The sequence below is a fragment of the Bison bison genome, unplaced genomic scaffold (genome assembly GCF_000754665.1).
Source record: "Bison bison bison isolate TAMUID 2011002044 unplaced genomic scaffold, Bison_UMD1.0 scf7180017864066, whole genome shotgun sequence".
NCBI lineage: Eukaryota > Metazoa > Chordata > Mammalia > Artiodactyla > Bovidae > Bison > Bison bison.
The window spans coordinates 2,419,046-2,437,124 of NW_011494638.1; the positions used below are offsets into that span (position 1 = coordinate 2,419,046).

An 18,079-nucleotide genomic window follows, 5' to 3' on the forward strand; every position below is an offset into this window, starting at 1 on the left:
TCTGCCTATAAGTTAAATAAGCAGGGTGACAATATACAGCCTTGACATACTCCTTTTCCTATCTGGAACCAGTCTGTTGTTCCATGGTCAGTTGTAACTTTTGCTTCCTGACCTGCATACAGATTTCTCAAGAGGCAGGTCAGGTGGTCTGGTATTCCCATCTCTTTCAGAATTTTCCACAGTTTATTGTGATCCACACATCAAAGGCTTTGGCATAGTCAATAAAGCAGAAATAGATAACATCCTCTAAATATTCCTGAGCTCTGTTCTGAGGTGTAGTTAAATTACATGGAAACCCTTTAGTTCTTGCTTTTAAAATTTATTAAGTGGAAATGAAACGGCACTTAACTTCAGGCTAATTACTCCTCAGTGCTGAAGCAAGACTTTTCCATATCCTCTGCCAACTGACTCATGAATGATAAACTTTTCTTATCTGTGCAGTAGACAAAAGCACTACTTCTGGCCTTGGTGAGTGCTGGGCATTGTGACATCTAATCATTTTGAGGATGGCTTCTAACCTGGCCTTGGTTAGTTTTATCACATGCATGCACTTGTTACTCAACTGGTTGCTCAAGATGAGCCTGTAGCAGTTTGGAAGTTGGTGTTTTTTTTTTTTTTTTTCAGTTCAGTTCTCTTCTTTTTGATAGTATGCCTTGTGACTTCTAACTGCTTTGGTTTCCTCAGATTTTCAGCTCTGTCTTTCTAACTCAGAGAGTTCAGTGGACTCTACCTGGCTTTCTTCTCTTTGCACAGTGGCCTGGAAATTCCCTCAGGGAAGTTAGCTGAAGTAATGGTGAGGTTCACCTTGATAATTTTTTTCTTTTTTTGGTCTTCTTGAAATCACTGTTGACAAATCATTCAGTATGAAAAACAATATTTCAAATATTTTGCTCACTTTTTCACTTTTCATGTGAGGGTGTATCTCTAGTCCCTGTTACTACTTCTTGACTAGAATAGAAAGTCTGGAACTTTGAATTTAATTGGTTAGCACAACAAAATAAGATAGTATGAGAGCCAACACAGAACATGTGAAACAGGGTACCTCTGGATATATGTGATCCATAGGTTGCCAGTTGCAGTCTATGAAACAAAGCAGCAGTCCCCAGCCTTTTAAATAAAGCATCCTTAATGCTGTAGTATTATGTCAGCAGCATTAGACAGACATTACTACAGAAATGCTGAAATAGTCTAGTTTTCTAATCCTGCAAAGGGCCCCCTTTGACAAATCATCTGAGTAATGGTACATACATGCAATGAGAAAACTGCCCCAAATCAAGACAAGTTCCACCCAAAAGAACTAGATATGACAGCGTCCAGTGCTCATTATGTCAGGAATAGTGTTTGTCCCCACTGGACAGGTCAGAAAACATCATGGTTCATGGGCTGAGTATATTGAAATAGGTAGTTAAAATATGAGGTTTTGATATGCTGATTGGCAGTTTTTCGTATAATTTACTGTATGCTTGGTTTTCCTTTCGATAAGAGACACCACATACTGGCAACAACAATATAAGTATTTTTTAAACAGCCGTCCTTTCAAGGAAGAGGAAATTTAAATTTAATGTACCCTGCTATACATATATATATATATTGCTTATTTTCACCTCTCCATCAATATTTATGAGCTGTAAGTGAAACTATGCTCACAAATATTTTGTTTCTTTCCTTCTAGAATGTAAAATATGAATGTCTAAATTTTCAACAGTAATTAATTTTGTTGCCAGCTACCTGAACGCAAAGATTCCATTTTTATTATTGATGTTCTGTATCATTGGTTCTAGAAATACTATTTTGAATCTACCTGTGCATGTTTTCATTTGACCATGAAAATGGTATGAAAATTACAAATTTATCTTTCTTTATAAGGGGCTTTCTTTGGCAGGAGGAAATGAGTTCATGGAGAATTTATGTGCAGGTTTTGAAAAATGCATATATGTCATAGATGAACTCATCCATGCCTCCCACTAACCTGACAGTTCTGCCCTGTGAACTGGAGTGTAAAAACATGTCCTGAGGTTCTGAAAATAGTATGGCTTATTAATGGTGTGACTTTAGCTTGCATTTGGGGCCATTTGTTTAAATTCTGAACTTTGGCTTTTCTAATATGAAAAACTGGGATAATAAACACTTCATAGGATTGATATATTTCTTGAGATAATGTATATAGAGCTTTTGTTACCTGTTAAGCATATTCAAAATGGCAGTTGTATTATTACAGTGATTAACATTAGTGACATCATATCCTTTGTGCCCAGGAGGAAACATAGCAGTAATACTTTAATATTGAAAAAGTTCCATTCTGAATAATGAGGCCAAGATTAGTCTGATGAACAAGGTGCTGTAGGAAGGAAGTACTGCTGAAATAAGACTTTGAGAATTGAAATTGAGTGAAATATTGAGAGATGGTTTTATCCAACTCCTTCATTTTATTGATGAAAAAATCAAAGCTTAGACAGGTTATAGTACAGTCAAGTCTACGAAGGAGTCCCCTATTGTGAAATCAAAAATAAGATACAAGTAGAAATACAGAGGTCTGTTTTTACCCACATTTAAATTCTTCCTTCGGAAAAAATGCAGTTGACCTGAACCAACAAGGCAGTCACAAGCTGGTAAGACAAAAATGCAAATGAAGTAATTTTTCAATTTTTTTTGCTTGAAAGCTTAATTGTTCTCCCACTAATGGCACTTTGATGCCCTCAAGAGATTAATGCTAAGTGATTTCAATTTTAATTCTACCTCTCTTACCGTGGGTTAAAAAGAGAAGTTGAAAAATTTTAATCTTCAAAAGCTATGAATGTGTGATTCTAGAATGGGGCACTCTGGAGAGTGTTTACAAGGGAAAAGAGCCATGACCAATTAAGCCCTTGCAAAAATGTGAGTTAGTAGGGGTTGTAAATGTGGAATTTTTAAAATATCACATGAGAGTTAATCAAGCTAATATATATAAAAACACTTTGAAAATGATAATGTTATATAAATCTAAGGTGCTCATTATCTTTGCTCTTGGATCCTAGTAATTTATGTATTTGATCATTACATAATTAATTATGACATTTTATTTTATTTTCCTGTGCTACAGTTAATGAAATGTTTATGCTTATCATAAACCATTCCCTCAAGAGGGAAAGGAGTCAGTCTCTCCAGTGTATTCTAGAGAGAAAATGGCAGTATTGTCTGCCCCTTTGAATAAGAAATTTTGTGGTTAGGAGACTTAGATTATATGTTATATGTTGATACTCTGATTTCTAGAGAGCCCTATAGTTGATCCATGGTGCCTCATTTTTGCTAACATAGGAAATGAAAACAAAATGTCACACTGACTACCTCTCAGAGGGGCAATAGCAGGCATGTATTGGCTATCTTGTTTTGACTGGTATTAACCACTAGAGTAAAGAGTTAATTTAAAAAAGAGTCTAGTTAATGCAATGCCTATGGTAGGAGTATGGACATTCCCCCATTTATTCATGGTAATGTTGAATAGACATGGCAGTGGTGTTTAAACATTCTACTCATGTATTGTCTGAACAACCAGCTCCACTTGCTTAGTGGGGTATCAGCTAAATTCTACTTCCGTTTCCTTATATTCAAAGCACTGTACTGGGTCCATGGGAAGTACTGACTTGAATAATTTCATATTATATTAAAAAAAAACTCTCTGGACTTAAAGTTTATAAACCTAAGTTCCAGAGCCCTTCTGGATTCAGCATGCTTCTTAACCACCAGGAAATGCCTCAACCTCTTTGAATCTCAGGTTCACAGTGGGTTGTTGTTGTTCAGTCGCTCAGTCATGTCTGACTCTTTATGACCCCATGGACTGTAGCACACCAGGCTTCCTTGTCCTTCACTATCTCCCAGAGTTTTTCAAACTCATGTCCACTGAATCTGTGATGCCATCCAATCATCTCATTCTCTGTTGTCCCCTTCTCCTTTCAGTCTTTCCCAGCATCAGAGTCTTTTCCAATGAGTCTGTTCTTTGCATCAGGTGGCCAAAGTATTGGCGCTCCAGCTTCAATATCAGTGCTTCCAATGAATACTCAGAGTTGATTTTCTTTAGGATGGACTGGTTGGATCGCCTTGCTGTCCAGTGGACTCTCCAGAGTCTTCTCCAGCACCACAGTTCAAAAGCATCAATTCTTTGGCGCTCAGCTTTCTTTATGGTCCAACTCTCACATTCACACGTGAGTAGTTGGAAAAGCCATAGCTTTGACTATACAGACCTTTGTTGGCAAAGTGATGTCTCTGCTTTTCAATATACTAGGTTTGTGTATTGTGTCTAGGTTTGTTCACAGTGGGCATTGAGCACAGAATGCTCAAAGTATTCCCCACCTTGACTCAGTAAAGTTATTGTTATGAAGTAGTATTATACAGAAGCTCCTTTAACCCAGAAGTATCAGAAACTCATAATGCTGTTATTTATAGAGGTGTGATTGCCTTGGCCCTCAAAATATATGCCGCCTATGTTCAATTCACAGCAACCCAGATGGAGTGGCACACTGAGTGTCTCAGGCCCAGGACTCTCCACCATGCTGTGTGCTGCTCAGCCCAGGGCTGAGTATGAATTAAGCATAAACTAATCTCCATAGGAGATAGCATTTAAATACCACAATTAAATAAAAATGTCTTTAGAGCATGGCAGGTTCATATTTTAAAATGACAGCCTGAAGGTAATCAAGGATTTGATGTATTGCCTGGATTACTAGCGCAGGCCTCTTCTGGACTACGTGGGAAGGGAGCATTTCCGCAGTCTTCTGAGCTGGCTTGCAACAATGGTATCAGCATCAGGAAGTCATTTGTCAAGAAGATAGTCCCACATTTGTCCAAAGCAAGAAGGCACTTAGTCACAATTTACAGGGTTACAGATTTGTTTGCTAATCATTTGTCTATATTGTGGCACCATGGGGATGTATAACCAATAGAAAAGAAAGAAAGAAAGTGAAGTTGCTCAGTCATGTTCGACTTTTGCAACTCCATGGACTGTAGCCTACCAGGCTCCTCTGTCCATGGAATTTTCCAGGCAAGAATAGTGGAGTGGGTTGCCATTTCCTTCTCCAGGAGATCTTCCTGACCCAGGGATTGAACCTGGGTCTCCTGCATTGTAGGCAGACGCTTTACTGTCTGAGCCACCGGGGAAGTCCATATAACCAATATTGCCTTTAATTTGGTAAATGTGGTTGAGCCAATACCCATCTATACACAGCAGAGCCAATAGAATAGCACCTACTTCATGAATGACTTGTATGAGAACCTAAAGGTTTGACAATAAGGAGAGGAGCAGGTATAGAAAGAAGATTGGATGAAATTCAATGAGGTTAGAATTAAGCTTAGAGCCACCAAAAAGATTTATAGTCAACAAACTGTAAAATTTCAGAGCAGGACAGATGTTTGGAGATACTGCTATGATGTTCTATAGGCTAAGATATAGGGGGCCATGTATTTATGGAGGAGCCTGGTAAGCTGCAGTCCATGGGGTCGCTAACAGTTGGACACGACTGAGCAACTTCACTTTTACTTTTCACTTTCATGCCTTGGAAAAGGAAATGGCAACCCACTCCAGTGTTCTTGCCTGGAGAATCCCAGGGACGGGGGAGCTTGGTGGGCTGCCGTCTATGGGGTCACATAGAGTCGGACCCGACTGAAGTGATTTAGCAGCAGTAGCAGTAGCAGTATTTAGTTTTATAGTGAGGATCAAATAGAGTTCAGACAAAATGCCCCAAATATTTAGGGAGTAGGGGATTGCAAACAGCAAGCTCAGGACAATGGGGGCTATTCTGTAGAGATCCCTCTTGGTGAGAAGAAAGGGTCAACATTTAAACTGACCCACAGAAAAGAGATCAGGAGGAAACAAATGTTATTATGGACACAGAGTGTCCTTGCAGGAATACAAGAAAAGCCAACAGCAGAACTCCAACAGCAGAAATTATTGTGACCTTTTAGTTTCTTTCTATTTTTTCCTCTGACATTTGTCCATCTTTGCCTGTTTTTCTCCATCTCTGCCCTTTGTTATATTTTTCCTCCTCTCTCTCCATTTCTGCCCTTATTTCCCTTTCATTCTCTCTGTCTTGCTTTGCCCAATCTATCACTGTTCTGCCTACTGTCCCTTTGCCCTCTCCCCCTTCTTTTCTCACTTCTCTGTACTCTGGTATCATTGCTGATCACTACTCAGTCAATCAGTTCAGTCGTGTCCAACTCTTTGTGACCCCATGGACTACAGCACACCAGGTTTCCCTGTCCATCACCAACTCCCAAAGCTTGCTCAAACTCATGTCCATGGAATCGGTGATGCCATCCAACTATCTCATCCTCTGTCATCCCCTTCTCCTCCTGCCTTCAATCTTTCCCAATATCAGGGTCTTTTCGAATGAGTCAATTTATCGCATCAGGTGGCCAGAGTATCCGAGCTTCAGCTTCAACATCAGTCCTTCCAATGAACGTTCAGGACTGATTTCCTTTAGGATTGACTGATTTCATCTCCTTGCAGCCAAGGGGCTCTCAAAATTCTTCTCCAACATTAATTCTTCTCCAAGTCATCAATTCTTCAGCGCTCAGCTTTCTTTATCGTCCAACTCTCACATCCATGCATGACTAATGGAAAACCATAGCTTTGACTAGACGGACTTTGTTGGCAAAGTAATGTCTCTGTTTTTAACATGCTGTCTAGATTATACATAGCTTTTCTTCAAAGAAGCAAGCATCTTTTAATTTCATGGCTGAAGTCCCCATCTACAGTGATTTTGGAGCCCAAGACAATAAAGTCTGTCACTCTTTCCATTGGTTCCCCATCTATTTGCCATGAAGTGATGGGACCAGATGCCATGATCTTTGTTTTCAGAATGTTGAGTTTTAAGCCAGCTTTTGCACTCTCTTGCTTCACTTTCATCAAGAAGCTCCTTAGTTCTTCTTTGCTTTCTGCCATAAGTGTGGTGTCATCTGCGTATCTGAGGTCATTGATATTTCTTCTGGCAATCTTGATTCCAGCTTGTGCTTCATCCAGACTGGCATTTCTCATGATGTACTCTGCATATAAGATTAATAAGCAGGGTGACAATATACAGCATTGATGTTCTCCTTTCCTGATTTGGAACCAGTCTGTTGTTCCATGTCTAGTTCTAACTGTTGCTTCCTGACCTGCATACAGATTTCTCAGGAGGCAGGTCTGGTATTCCCATCTCTTTAAGAATTTTCCACAGTTAGTTTTGATCCACACAGTCAAAGGCTTTGGCATAGTCAATAAAGTAGAAGTAGATATTTTTCTGGAACTTTCTTGCTTTTTTGATGATCCAGCGGATGTTAGCAATTTGATATCCGGTTCCTCAGCCTTTTCTAAACCGAGCTTGAACATCTGGGAGTTCACGGTTCACGCACTGTTGAAACCTGGTGTGGAGAATTTTGAGCATTACTTTGCTAGCATGTGAGATGAGTGCAATTGTGCAGTAGTTTGAGCATTCTTTGGCATTGCCTTTCTTTGGGGTTGGAATGAAAACTGACTTTTTCCAGTCCTGTGGCCACTGCTGAGTTTTCCAAATTTGCTGGCTTATTGAATGCAGCACTTTCACAACATCATCTTTTAGGACTTGAAATAGCTCAACTGGAATTCCATTACCTCCACTAGCTTTGTTCGTAGTGATCCTTCCCAAGTCCCACTTGACTTCACATTCCAGGATGTCTGTCTTTAGGTGAGTGATCACACCATCATCATTGTCTGGGTTGTGAAGATCTGTTTTGTACAGTTCTGTGTATTCTTGCCACTTCTTCTTAATAGCTTCTGCTTCTTTTATGTCCTTACCATTTCTGTTCTTTATTGTGCCCATTTTTGCATGAAAAGCTCCATTTTTATCTCTAATTTTCTTGAGTCTCTAGTCTTTCCCATTCAATTGTTTTCCTCTATTTCTTTGCATTGGTCACTGAGGAAGGCTTTCTTATCTCTCCTTGCTATTCTTTGGAACTCTGCATTCAAATGGGTATATCTTTCCTTTTCTCCTTTGCTTTTCGCTTCTCTTCTTTTCACAGCTATTTGTAAGGCCTCCCCAGACAGCCATTTTGCTTTTTTGCATTTCTTTTTCTTGGGGATGGTCTTAATCCCTGCCTCCTATACAATGTCAGGAACCTCTGTCCATAGTTTTCCAGACACTCTGTCTATCAGATCTAATCCCTTGAATCTATTTTGTCACTTCTACTGTATAATAGTAAGGGATTGATTTAGGTCATACCTGAATGATCTTCAGGTTTTCCCTACTTTCTTCAATTTAGGTCTGAATTTGGTAATAAGGAGAAGCATCACTATGAACAAAGCTAGTGGTGGTGATGGAATTGAAGTTGAGCTATTTCAAAACCTGAAAGATGTTGCTGTGAAAGTGCTGCACTCAATAAGCCAGCAAATTTGGAAAACTCAGCAGTGGCCACAGGACTGGAAAAAGTCAGTTTTCATTCCAATCCCAAAAAAGGCAATGCCAAAGAATGCTCAAACTACCGCACAATTGCACTCATCTCACACGCTAGTAAAGTAATGCTCAAAATTCTCCAAGCCAGGCTTCAGCAATATGTGAACCGTGAACTCCCAGACGTTCAAGCTGGATTTAGAAAAGGCAGAGGAACCAGAGATCAAATTGCCAACATCCATTGGATCATTGAAAAAGCATGAGAATTCCAGAAAAACATCTACTTCTGCTTTATAGACTATGCCAAAGCTTTTGACTGTGTGGATCACAATAAACTGTAGAAAATTCAAGAGATGGGAATACCAGACCACCTGACCTGCCTCTTGAGAAATCTGTATGCAGGTCATGAAGCAACAGTTAGAACTGGACATAGAACAACAGACTGGTTCCAAATAGGGAAAGGAATATGTCAAGGCTGTATATTGCCACCCTGCTTATTTAACTTATATGCAGAGTATATCATGAAAAACACTGGACTGGATGAAGCACAAGCTGGAATCAACACTGCTGGGAGAAATATCAATAATCTCAGAAATGCAGATGACACCACCCTTATGGCAGAAAGCAAAGAACTAAAGAGCCTCTTGATAAAAGTGAAAGAGAGTGAAAAAGTTGGCTTAAAGCTCAACATTCAAAAAACTAAGTTCATGGCATCTGATCCCAACACTTCATGGCAAATAGATGGGGAAACAGTGAAAAGAGTGGCAGACTTTATTTTGGGGGCTCCAAAATCACTGTAGATGATGATTGCAGCCATGAAATTAAAAGACGCTTGCTCCTTGGAAGAAAATTTATGACTAACCTAGACGGTATATTAAAAAGCAGCAGAGACATTACTTTGCCAACAAAGGTCCGTCTAGTCAAAGCTTTGGTTTTTCCAATAGTCATATATGTATGTGGGAGTTGAAATATAAAGAAAGCTAAGCAACAAAGAATTGATGCTTTTGAACTGTGGTGTTGGAGAAGACTCTTGAGAGTCCCTTGGACTGCAAGGAGATCCAACCAGTCCATCCTAAAGGAAATCAGTCCTGAAAATTCATTGGAAGGACTGATGCTGAAGCTGAAACTCCAATACTTTGGCCACCTGATACGAAGAGCTGACTCATTTGGAAAGACCCTGATGCTGGGAAAGATTGAAGGCAGGAGGAGAAGGGGACAAGAGAGGATGAAATAGTTGGATGACATCACCAACTCGATGGGTGTGAGTTTGAGTAAACTCTGGGATTTGGTTAGGGACAGGGAAGCCTGGCATGCTGCAGTCCATGGGGTCACAAAGAGTCGGACACGACTGAGCCACTGAACTGAACTGACTGTCTTCTGCCCCACAGATCATTAACAGGCAGTTTATCTTCATACAAGTTAGTTTTAGAAAACAAAATGCATGTCACCATTTAAAGAAAAGTCAGATCTAGAAAGATAATGCCTTGAATCCAATGTCTAATAAATGTCAGTTTTCCAAAGTGAATCTTCCTCCCAACTTCAAGCAAATGGTTAATTTTCAGCTATACAAGTAGCCACTAATTGGAATAGTTAAATTGTAATAGTTAAAGAACAATAATATGAAGAGTATGATTTCTCTGACCAGTGATATTTTCTTATTTTTTTGGTAAATAATTTTTTCATATCTAATTGCTCTAGGTGCTAGGGACTGGAAAAAATGTTTTTTAGGGAATTTTCACACAGAGGTGATCTTTTATCAGGTATTGAGAAGCAGGTAGATGTTCATCAGGTAGAGGATTAGGGAAAAGACATCCTTGCCCTCAGAAACACAATGAAAAAAGTGTCTGAGATGCAAAAATGTTTGGTGAGTCAAGGGAAGTGGTGAATAGAAACCACCATTATTGCACATAATCTTATACTCACAGTCATTTATGTTTCTCCTGTTTTTTGAGACAGTAATTTGATCCTTCTGTTTTCTATATATGCTGTTGCTTTTTTAAAAAATTATATTTGGCATATAAATTTAAGGAACAGCAGGTTGATTTATACATGTATACTATAATATGGTTGCCATTGTAGCATTAACTAGCTCCTCTATCACATATCATGATTATCATTACTTTTTTTGTCATGGGTATTATTAAGATCTAGTCTCTTAGAAGATTTGATGAGTATAATATAATATAATTGTCTGTATTTATTATACTGTGCATTAGATCTTTAGGACTCATTTAGCTACTATTTTGTACTTTTAAATATCATCTCTCCTATTTCCCCATCTTCTGGGTCCCTGATAAGCACTATTTTGTTCTTCTCTAGTTTGTTTTCTAGATTTCACATATAAGTGGTATCATATAGACCTTCCTGTTTTCGGATTTCTCTCCCTAAGTGGTCTCTCTTTTCACAGCAAAATTGACACGAAGAATTTTTCTAAACAAGCAAATTTCTTACTTTTATTACTTTAACATAACTAATACTTTATCATCTTTAATGTCAAATAATACTTAAAACAGCTATTAAAATGTTTATCTGCAATATTAGTACCTGTGAAGGAAACATTAGATATAAAAACAGAACAAAGGGCTTTGAGGTGTTAATGATCCAATTGTAGGGCTTAAGGTGGGGCAGCGAAATTGGTGTATCATATCAGATTGGCGTATCTTTGTCCTTTGGTTCTTTGATCTATTACAGTACTAGAATAGATCTACAACACCCGGTTACTACATAGAAAACCATCAGAAAAACTTAAACAAAAGGGACATGTTGAGGACTGGTGTTGTTTTCTTTTTTTTTTTTTTTGGTCAATTCAAATTCCCATAATTAAATGCCCTTGATAAATGTAGTGGGAAAAGTCCCTGTGCACTGGCACTGGTTTTGAACTTAGAGTTTGTCTATCTGCTCTAATACAATTGAAAGATAATAGGGTTAAGGGCTCTTGATTCAATAACAAGACACCTATACTGTGATGGAACTGGGTTACATAATTCATAATAAATCATTCAGAGGAAATGTGTGCATCAAGTGTCTCTCATATTTCCATTTGGTGGGTCAGAGTTTAAGGAATTAAGCTGTAACTAGAGAATTTAATTACTGTTTGAAAGGCTGCTGCTGCTTTGCCTCTGGATGGCTCTTGCAAGTTTCTGGCTGATGATTTTTTCAATCAATTCCCTGCCTTCCAGCTTGAGTTGAAAGAGTTTATTTATGATTGTTAGATTTTTAAAAATACAAAATTTTGTTGATTATAACAGTAAAAGATAAAGACTAAAAAAATGTCACCAATCTTACCACCTATATTTTGAATATAACCTTACAGATCGTTCCAATGCATATATATGCGTGCTGCTGCTGCTGCTAAGTTGCGTCAGTCGTGTCCGACTCTCTGCAACCCCAGAGACGGCAGCCCACCAGGCTCCCCCGTCCCTGGGATTCTCCAGGCAAGAATACTGGAGTGGGTTGCCATCTCCTTCTCCAAGGCATGAAAGTGAAAAGTGAAAGTGAAGTAGCTCAGTCATGTCTCTTAGCGACCCCATGGACTGCAGCCTACCAGGCTCCTCCGTATATAAACTCACATTTATATATACATTAAATATCTATCTTATGTGTCTATTAACAAAATCTGATACAATGACATTTAAAATATTATAGAAATTTCATTACAGATTCTTAAAGAATATGATTTTAATTGCAACTTCATTTACTATTGGTTTTTTTCTTGGTATAGTTGCTGTGTGAGATTATTTTAGTTGCTTCATTATAACTAGTTCAACTATAGATCGTTTCTCATTTTTGAATGACTCTTTGCTTATATACTACTTTCATAATGACTTCCCATCAGAGGATGACTGTTTTAGCAAGAGATTGTTGTTCTATTGAAATCAGGCTTTATGAAATTCATGAGCATCTCTTTAGGCTAAATAGTCCTCAGAATAGGTTGAACTTCGATAACTTGGGTTTGGGTTTTATTTTTGTTTGTTTGTTTTTTATTTGCTTTTTGTCTTTATTTTGCCTTAATTATAGGAGCTATGTATTCGGGCTATATCCAGGAAACTAAATCTAAAAAAAAAAAAAAAAAAAATTGTCGTGGGACCATTTGAAAATTTGGTATAAGTAATTATAAAGAAATTAGCCTTTTGGATGGCTGCCAAAAGAATATTGGTCAAATAGTGATTGGCTGTGCAGAGATTAGGGTACCTGCAAATTGAAAACAGAAATAAAGACAAAACAGAACATAAACACACGTAATAATCCTGAGTTCCAAAGAGTGAAATGCTTTGCTTTAACTTGGGAATGAATAAAATAACTTATTCCCATGGAAACAAAGCCATTCCTGTCTTTAATAATGAAAAAACATAAAATTGGGCATATTAACTACTCTTTAAGATGCACATTGTTTTTAGTTAAGAAAAAAGTACAATGCAAATTGTCCTAACAGTGCTTACTTTATTTACCAAGAGTGAGCAGCAAAATATCTTATTCTCCTCTTATAGGAAAGGCAAATCACAAGCTGTTGAACTAAAACAGGAATCTTTGTCAGCTAATTAATCAAGGTGGAAATGATCTAATAGAGTAAGATTTATTGGGAGTTATATGTGATAGATTTTTCTCTTGTGTGTAAAAAATCTTTCTGTCACATTTTCCTAAATGAGCATACAGTTTCCCATCTAAATAATAAACCTTTGAATTTTCATAAAAGTCAAAGTTTGTGAAACACATGCCAAATAGTTAAGGAATGACATAAAACACAGCAAGTATAAAAATAGTAAGAGTTAACAAATTAAACATTTTAAACCGTTTTGTATATAATCAGACAAAATGAACTTGGTAGATTTTTAAATTATTTTCCCACTGATTCAGTTAGAATTTTATTAAACTTCTTATTAAGCCATGATTGTAGCTTAGTCAAAAAGAGATTTCATTCAATAAGAATTCCAGGTATAGGCATTTGAGGGCTAGTATGGAGAAGGAAATAGCAACCCTCCCCAGCATTGCCTGAGATATCTCATGGACAGAGGAGCCTGGTGGGCTACAGTCCACGGGGTTGCAAAGAGTCAGACACAACTGAGCAACCAAACAACAACAGTGGTAACTCTGTTATCCCTTCAAAGTGAAAAGCTTAATCTATGTTCCTCATTTATCATCTTCTGTGGAAGATGTTCTACATCCATGTTCCAGAGGAATAAAAGAAGAACATAGAAGAGCCAGAGCCAGAAGACTTTTGCTTATATCTCATTGTAGAATGATGTCAAGTGGTCATCTCTAGTTTCAAGGGAGACTAGGATATTGCACAGAAGTAGGAAAGGCAAGGAGCGCTTGAAAAATTATTGGCTGAGTGAACTTATGGTATCTGTCACCTTCCATCTCTTTGAGCATTCAATATTTATTCATGGAATTTCCATCTCTGTATGTACTTTAAACATAATGAACCCATCCTCTGTCTTCCAAGGTAGGTGGTCCCCAAATTATATCCAGTTACTGGGTTAAGTATGAAGTCTAGGATCTTTGGGTAATCTCTTTATCACCTCCAGGTTTGGTTCTTTGTCATTCCTAAGTCTATAAATTAAAAATAAATCATCTTCTTCGAACATCCCCAGTGTATTAGTGTAAAGAGAAAAGAAATTAGGATAAAAGCAGTTTATCCTAAACAAACAAAATAAAAAAGTCTCATTCAGTAACAGGGAAGAAGGAAGCATATGACTGTCAGTGGTACATAGCAAATATAGAGTCTTGCTTAGCAGGTTATTCAGGACTTCTGATACTAGCAACAGAAGTCGTTACTTGGCTAGCCAATCTGGCAGGCCTTAGCACTTCTTGGTGAATTTCTTTTACATATTTTCTCCAAGTCCTTGGTTCTACATCTGGGGGGGCCTTGCTTGACCAATGGGCCAATGCCTGCATTATATGCAGAAGCTGTGTAAAATGAAAGTAAATGAAAGAGGGCTCTAAAAAGAATTAAAAGGCATTGTGTATCTACGAAACCATAAATTGGGACCATCCTAGGAAAGCCAGGTTTATGGTCTTCCTAGCTGGCACCCCACTCCAGTAATCTTGCCCGGAGAGTCCCATGGATGGAGGAGCCTGGTAGGCTGCCGTCCATGGGGTCGCTAAGAGTCGGATACGACTGAGCAACTTCACTTTCACTTTTCACTTTCATGCATTGGAGAAGGAAATGGTAACCCACTCCAGTGTTCTTGCCTGGAGAATCCCAGGGACGAGGGAGCTTGGTGGGCTGCCATCTATGGGGTCGCACAGAGTCGGACACGACTGAAGTGACTTAGCAGCAGCAGTAGCAGTAGCTGGGAAGAGGTTCTACATGAAGTCCACTTTCTACTGCTGTGAGTTCAAGGACCCAGAAATTACTTTAAATAAAGCCTGTAGCAACCCCGGGGCACATTTAAAAATATCATACCCGGGAAGTTTTATCAGACTTCCAGGAGGTGAGCTTCAAGACAATTTTTAAGTAACCACATACCCCTGGAAAATTTACCTCATTATCACTGGCTCCTTTGTTCTGACCAATTCCTTTCTCTTAACCTAATGGCTGCTGCCTCTACACCTATAACACTGTATGCCAGGGTGCAGCACCATTAATCTGATGTTTGCCATTAAGTTCCCTTTCGTTGTCACTTAGAGACTTCCTAAAGAAAGGTGTTTGAAATACCCTGGGGTAACAGTTTTATCTATTTTTGAAGTTCCACTCAGAAACCTCTGCTTGTATGCATACATTTTGTATACAGAAGCAGCTGGCAGTCCTCAACCCTGTGTAGTTCCAAATTGTGATATTCTCAGTTGTGTGGGACACAAGCAGAGTGACCTCTTTTGGAATAGCTGTGTTCCCTTGCATCTCTGCTTAGAGCAGTCAAGCTATAGTTTGAGTGCATCTCTATCTACCACAGTACATTTTTGAAAGCAGCAAGACTTAATGAGCATATTCCAATATTCTGAATTTTACTCATACCATTCACACTAATAAAAAAGCTTGAGTTGGTATGTGGTCATGATTCCAAAGTATAGCAAGCAACAGTTTGACCAGCTGTTTCGCTGTTGCACTCCAAAATTCAGTGGCTTTGAAGCCTGAGGTAATTAATGCTTGCCCTCATCATCTCCTCTACAAAGTCAATTCCACATTTTAAGTTCTATTATTGTAGCTCTCTTCTTTCTTTAAAAGCTATTACATTAATCATTATTGTTCATTGCAGCCAACAGAGCTCACTCTAGTTTATGCAGAAAAAAAAATTATTTCATAGACTCACGAATTTTTAGAGAGGCCAGAGGCCAGCCTCTAAATCAACTGTGCAAAAGCAATGTCCAATTATATCATGAGGCTTCTTTGCAAAAAAAAAAAAAACACATACACACACATTTGCCACTATTGATCAATTATTTGTCCCTCAGTACTGAATACCAGAGACTCTATGACAAACTGCTAAAGACCACCACCCCTGTTGCCAAAAGAATTAAGCACCACACAATACAACCACTGCCTCACTTTCCTCAATTTGAGTTCAGGTATTGATTGAATGCAGGTTAAACATCTGGACCATAAGATTTATCAAGCTTAAGTTTAGAGAAAATGAGGAACATAAGGAGAAATATAGCCAAAATAGAAGAATTTTTAGAGATGTTGGGCATCCATATGTCATGACTTGATTTAACAATGTCTTATATGCTTAACTGAGATTTTTAACTTATTAGGCAGACTATGTAATGTCCACTTTCTCAACACCCATTGCAATTAAATTAGCTTTATGATACATGGCTTCCCTGGTGGCTCAGAGGGTAAAAGCATCTGCCTGCAATGTGGGAAACCTAGGTTTGATCCCTGGGTCGGAAAGATCCCCTGGAGAAGGAAATGGCAAACCACTCCGGTACTCTTGCCTGGAAAATCCCATGGATGGAGAAGCCTGATAGGCTACAGCCCATGGGGTCACAGAGAGACTGACATGCCTGAGCGACTTCACTTTCACTTTCACTCATGATACATAATTTTCTGAGCATGGACATGTTGCCATAGATAACTGTTGCAAATAGGAAATATATCATAGACAAAGCACCCCACAGATTTCTGACCCATATTCAGTTATATGTATTTCAATTAAAAGACATGGAATGGGGCAGGATTTTCTCTTATTAACATTACTTAACAATTGCAGCCGTTTTTAAATATCTCTGATACCTGCAACATCCCATGGATGGAATGGTCCATGGGAAATCTTATTTACTATGCAATGTGGTACGCCTTTCTGGATTAGATAAGATTTAAAACAAATTGCTAACATCAAATGACATTTAGAGAAGTTAGCAATGGTTATTAACTTGTCCACATCTATTTTCAGTGAGTGCCATAACTCCACAGATCGAATCAAAGTCAGAGTGTGGGATGAAGATGATGACATCAAATCCAGAGTGAAGCAACATTTCAAAAAGGAGTCAGATGATTTTCTGGGACAAACAATTGTAGAAGTGAGGACCCTGAGTGGAGAAATGGATGTCTGGTACAATTTAGGTGACTATCTTTATGTCTACTTGAAACATGTTAAATAAAATTCCAGAATATCTGTGACAGGTATTATATTCCCATGTTGGTAAAAGTAACTAATGTTTTTCTAGAACATTTACTTGGCCTTTAGGCAGGTAAGTTTCATTAGGAAATAAGATGATAATTATTTAAACTCAATATTATTGAAAGATACTGGCAAATTTGAGATGAAAAAAATTCTTTCAAGGAGTCAAGTGGGTGTCTTTTAGGAGAAAAATATTATTCCATTCTGAATTTTTAATTCATAAAGTATAGCTTCAAAAAACTTTGCCAAATGTATAGAAAACAAACAACCTGTGACTTAATAATGTCTGACTTATTTATTTCCTTTTAGTCCCTTAATGAATTTTGGCAATAAACAAAAAGTGTATTTTAGATATCTTTCAAAGATGATGTAAGCGTAGGCTTTAGTAATGCAAAGCTGGTTACCCATATGCTTGTTCTGATGATGAAGATATGAGACTGTTTAATTGGTATAATTTTAAAATGGAATTTTATTATTGTACCAAGAATTAAAGATAAGTTTTAATTTGACTTTTCCCACAATTGAATAATAACCTAGAATCCTTAGTGCTGACTTAAATAACATTAAAAAGATATGGATCACCTCATTTTCTGTAAAGGACATAATCTAAAAATATACTTATCATATTATTGGAAATGTTTTAATTACATTTTTAAGATATGGTGGTGAATCTAAGAAAAGTTTACATACTTCCAAGATTATGAAATGTTTGATTTTAGGATACCTACTTATTTTAGCAAATTAAAGAGTGCTTTTCACTTTTTAGAACCTGCGTACTTCAGATAATACAGCATTTTGCAAAGTAAAGGAATGAGGTTACGGAATTAATGGCCATCTGAATTAAGGAGAGATATATAACTGAACACAAATGATTCCAACTAGACTAAAACCACATTATCAAAAATATTTTATTTTGAAGAAATCTCCCTTAAAACTAATGCTTCTCCATTATTGGCATAGAGTTTTTGCTTCACTTATAATGATAAGCCTCCTGTATCTTGTTTATACTATTAAATAACTTTATACGTGAAAACAGAGATGTTAGGAAAGGGTAAATTTCAGACCATTAACTGCACAATTCTCACAAGTTGTGTTTTAATTAAAGAGCAATTTAATTGACTATACATACACTTTTGTTTTCCT

At 37.7% G+C, this 18,079-nt stretch overlaps 1 protein-coding gene across 1 annotated transcript in view; it reads left to right on the forward strand.

Annotated features, from left to right (window-relative positions):
- UNC13C (unc-13 homolog C (C. elegans)) overlaps positions 1 to 18,079 on the forward strand; it is a 673,935-nt gene that overhangs the window by 319,564 nt on the left and 336,292 nt on the right. Inside the window, exon 12 of the mRNA XM_010836764.1 lies at positions 16,709 to 16,878. Coding sequence (XP_010835066.1) covers positions 16,709 to 16,878 — 170 coding nt within the window. The remainder of the gene's footprint in view (positions 1 to 16,708; positions 16,879 to 18,079) is intronic.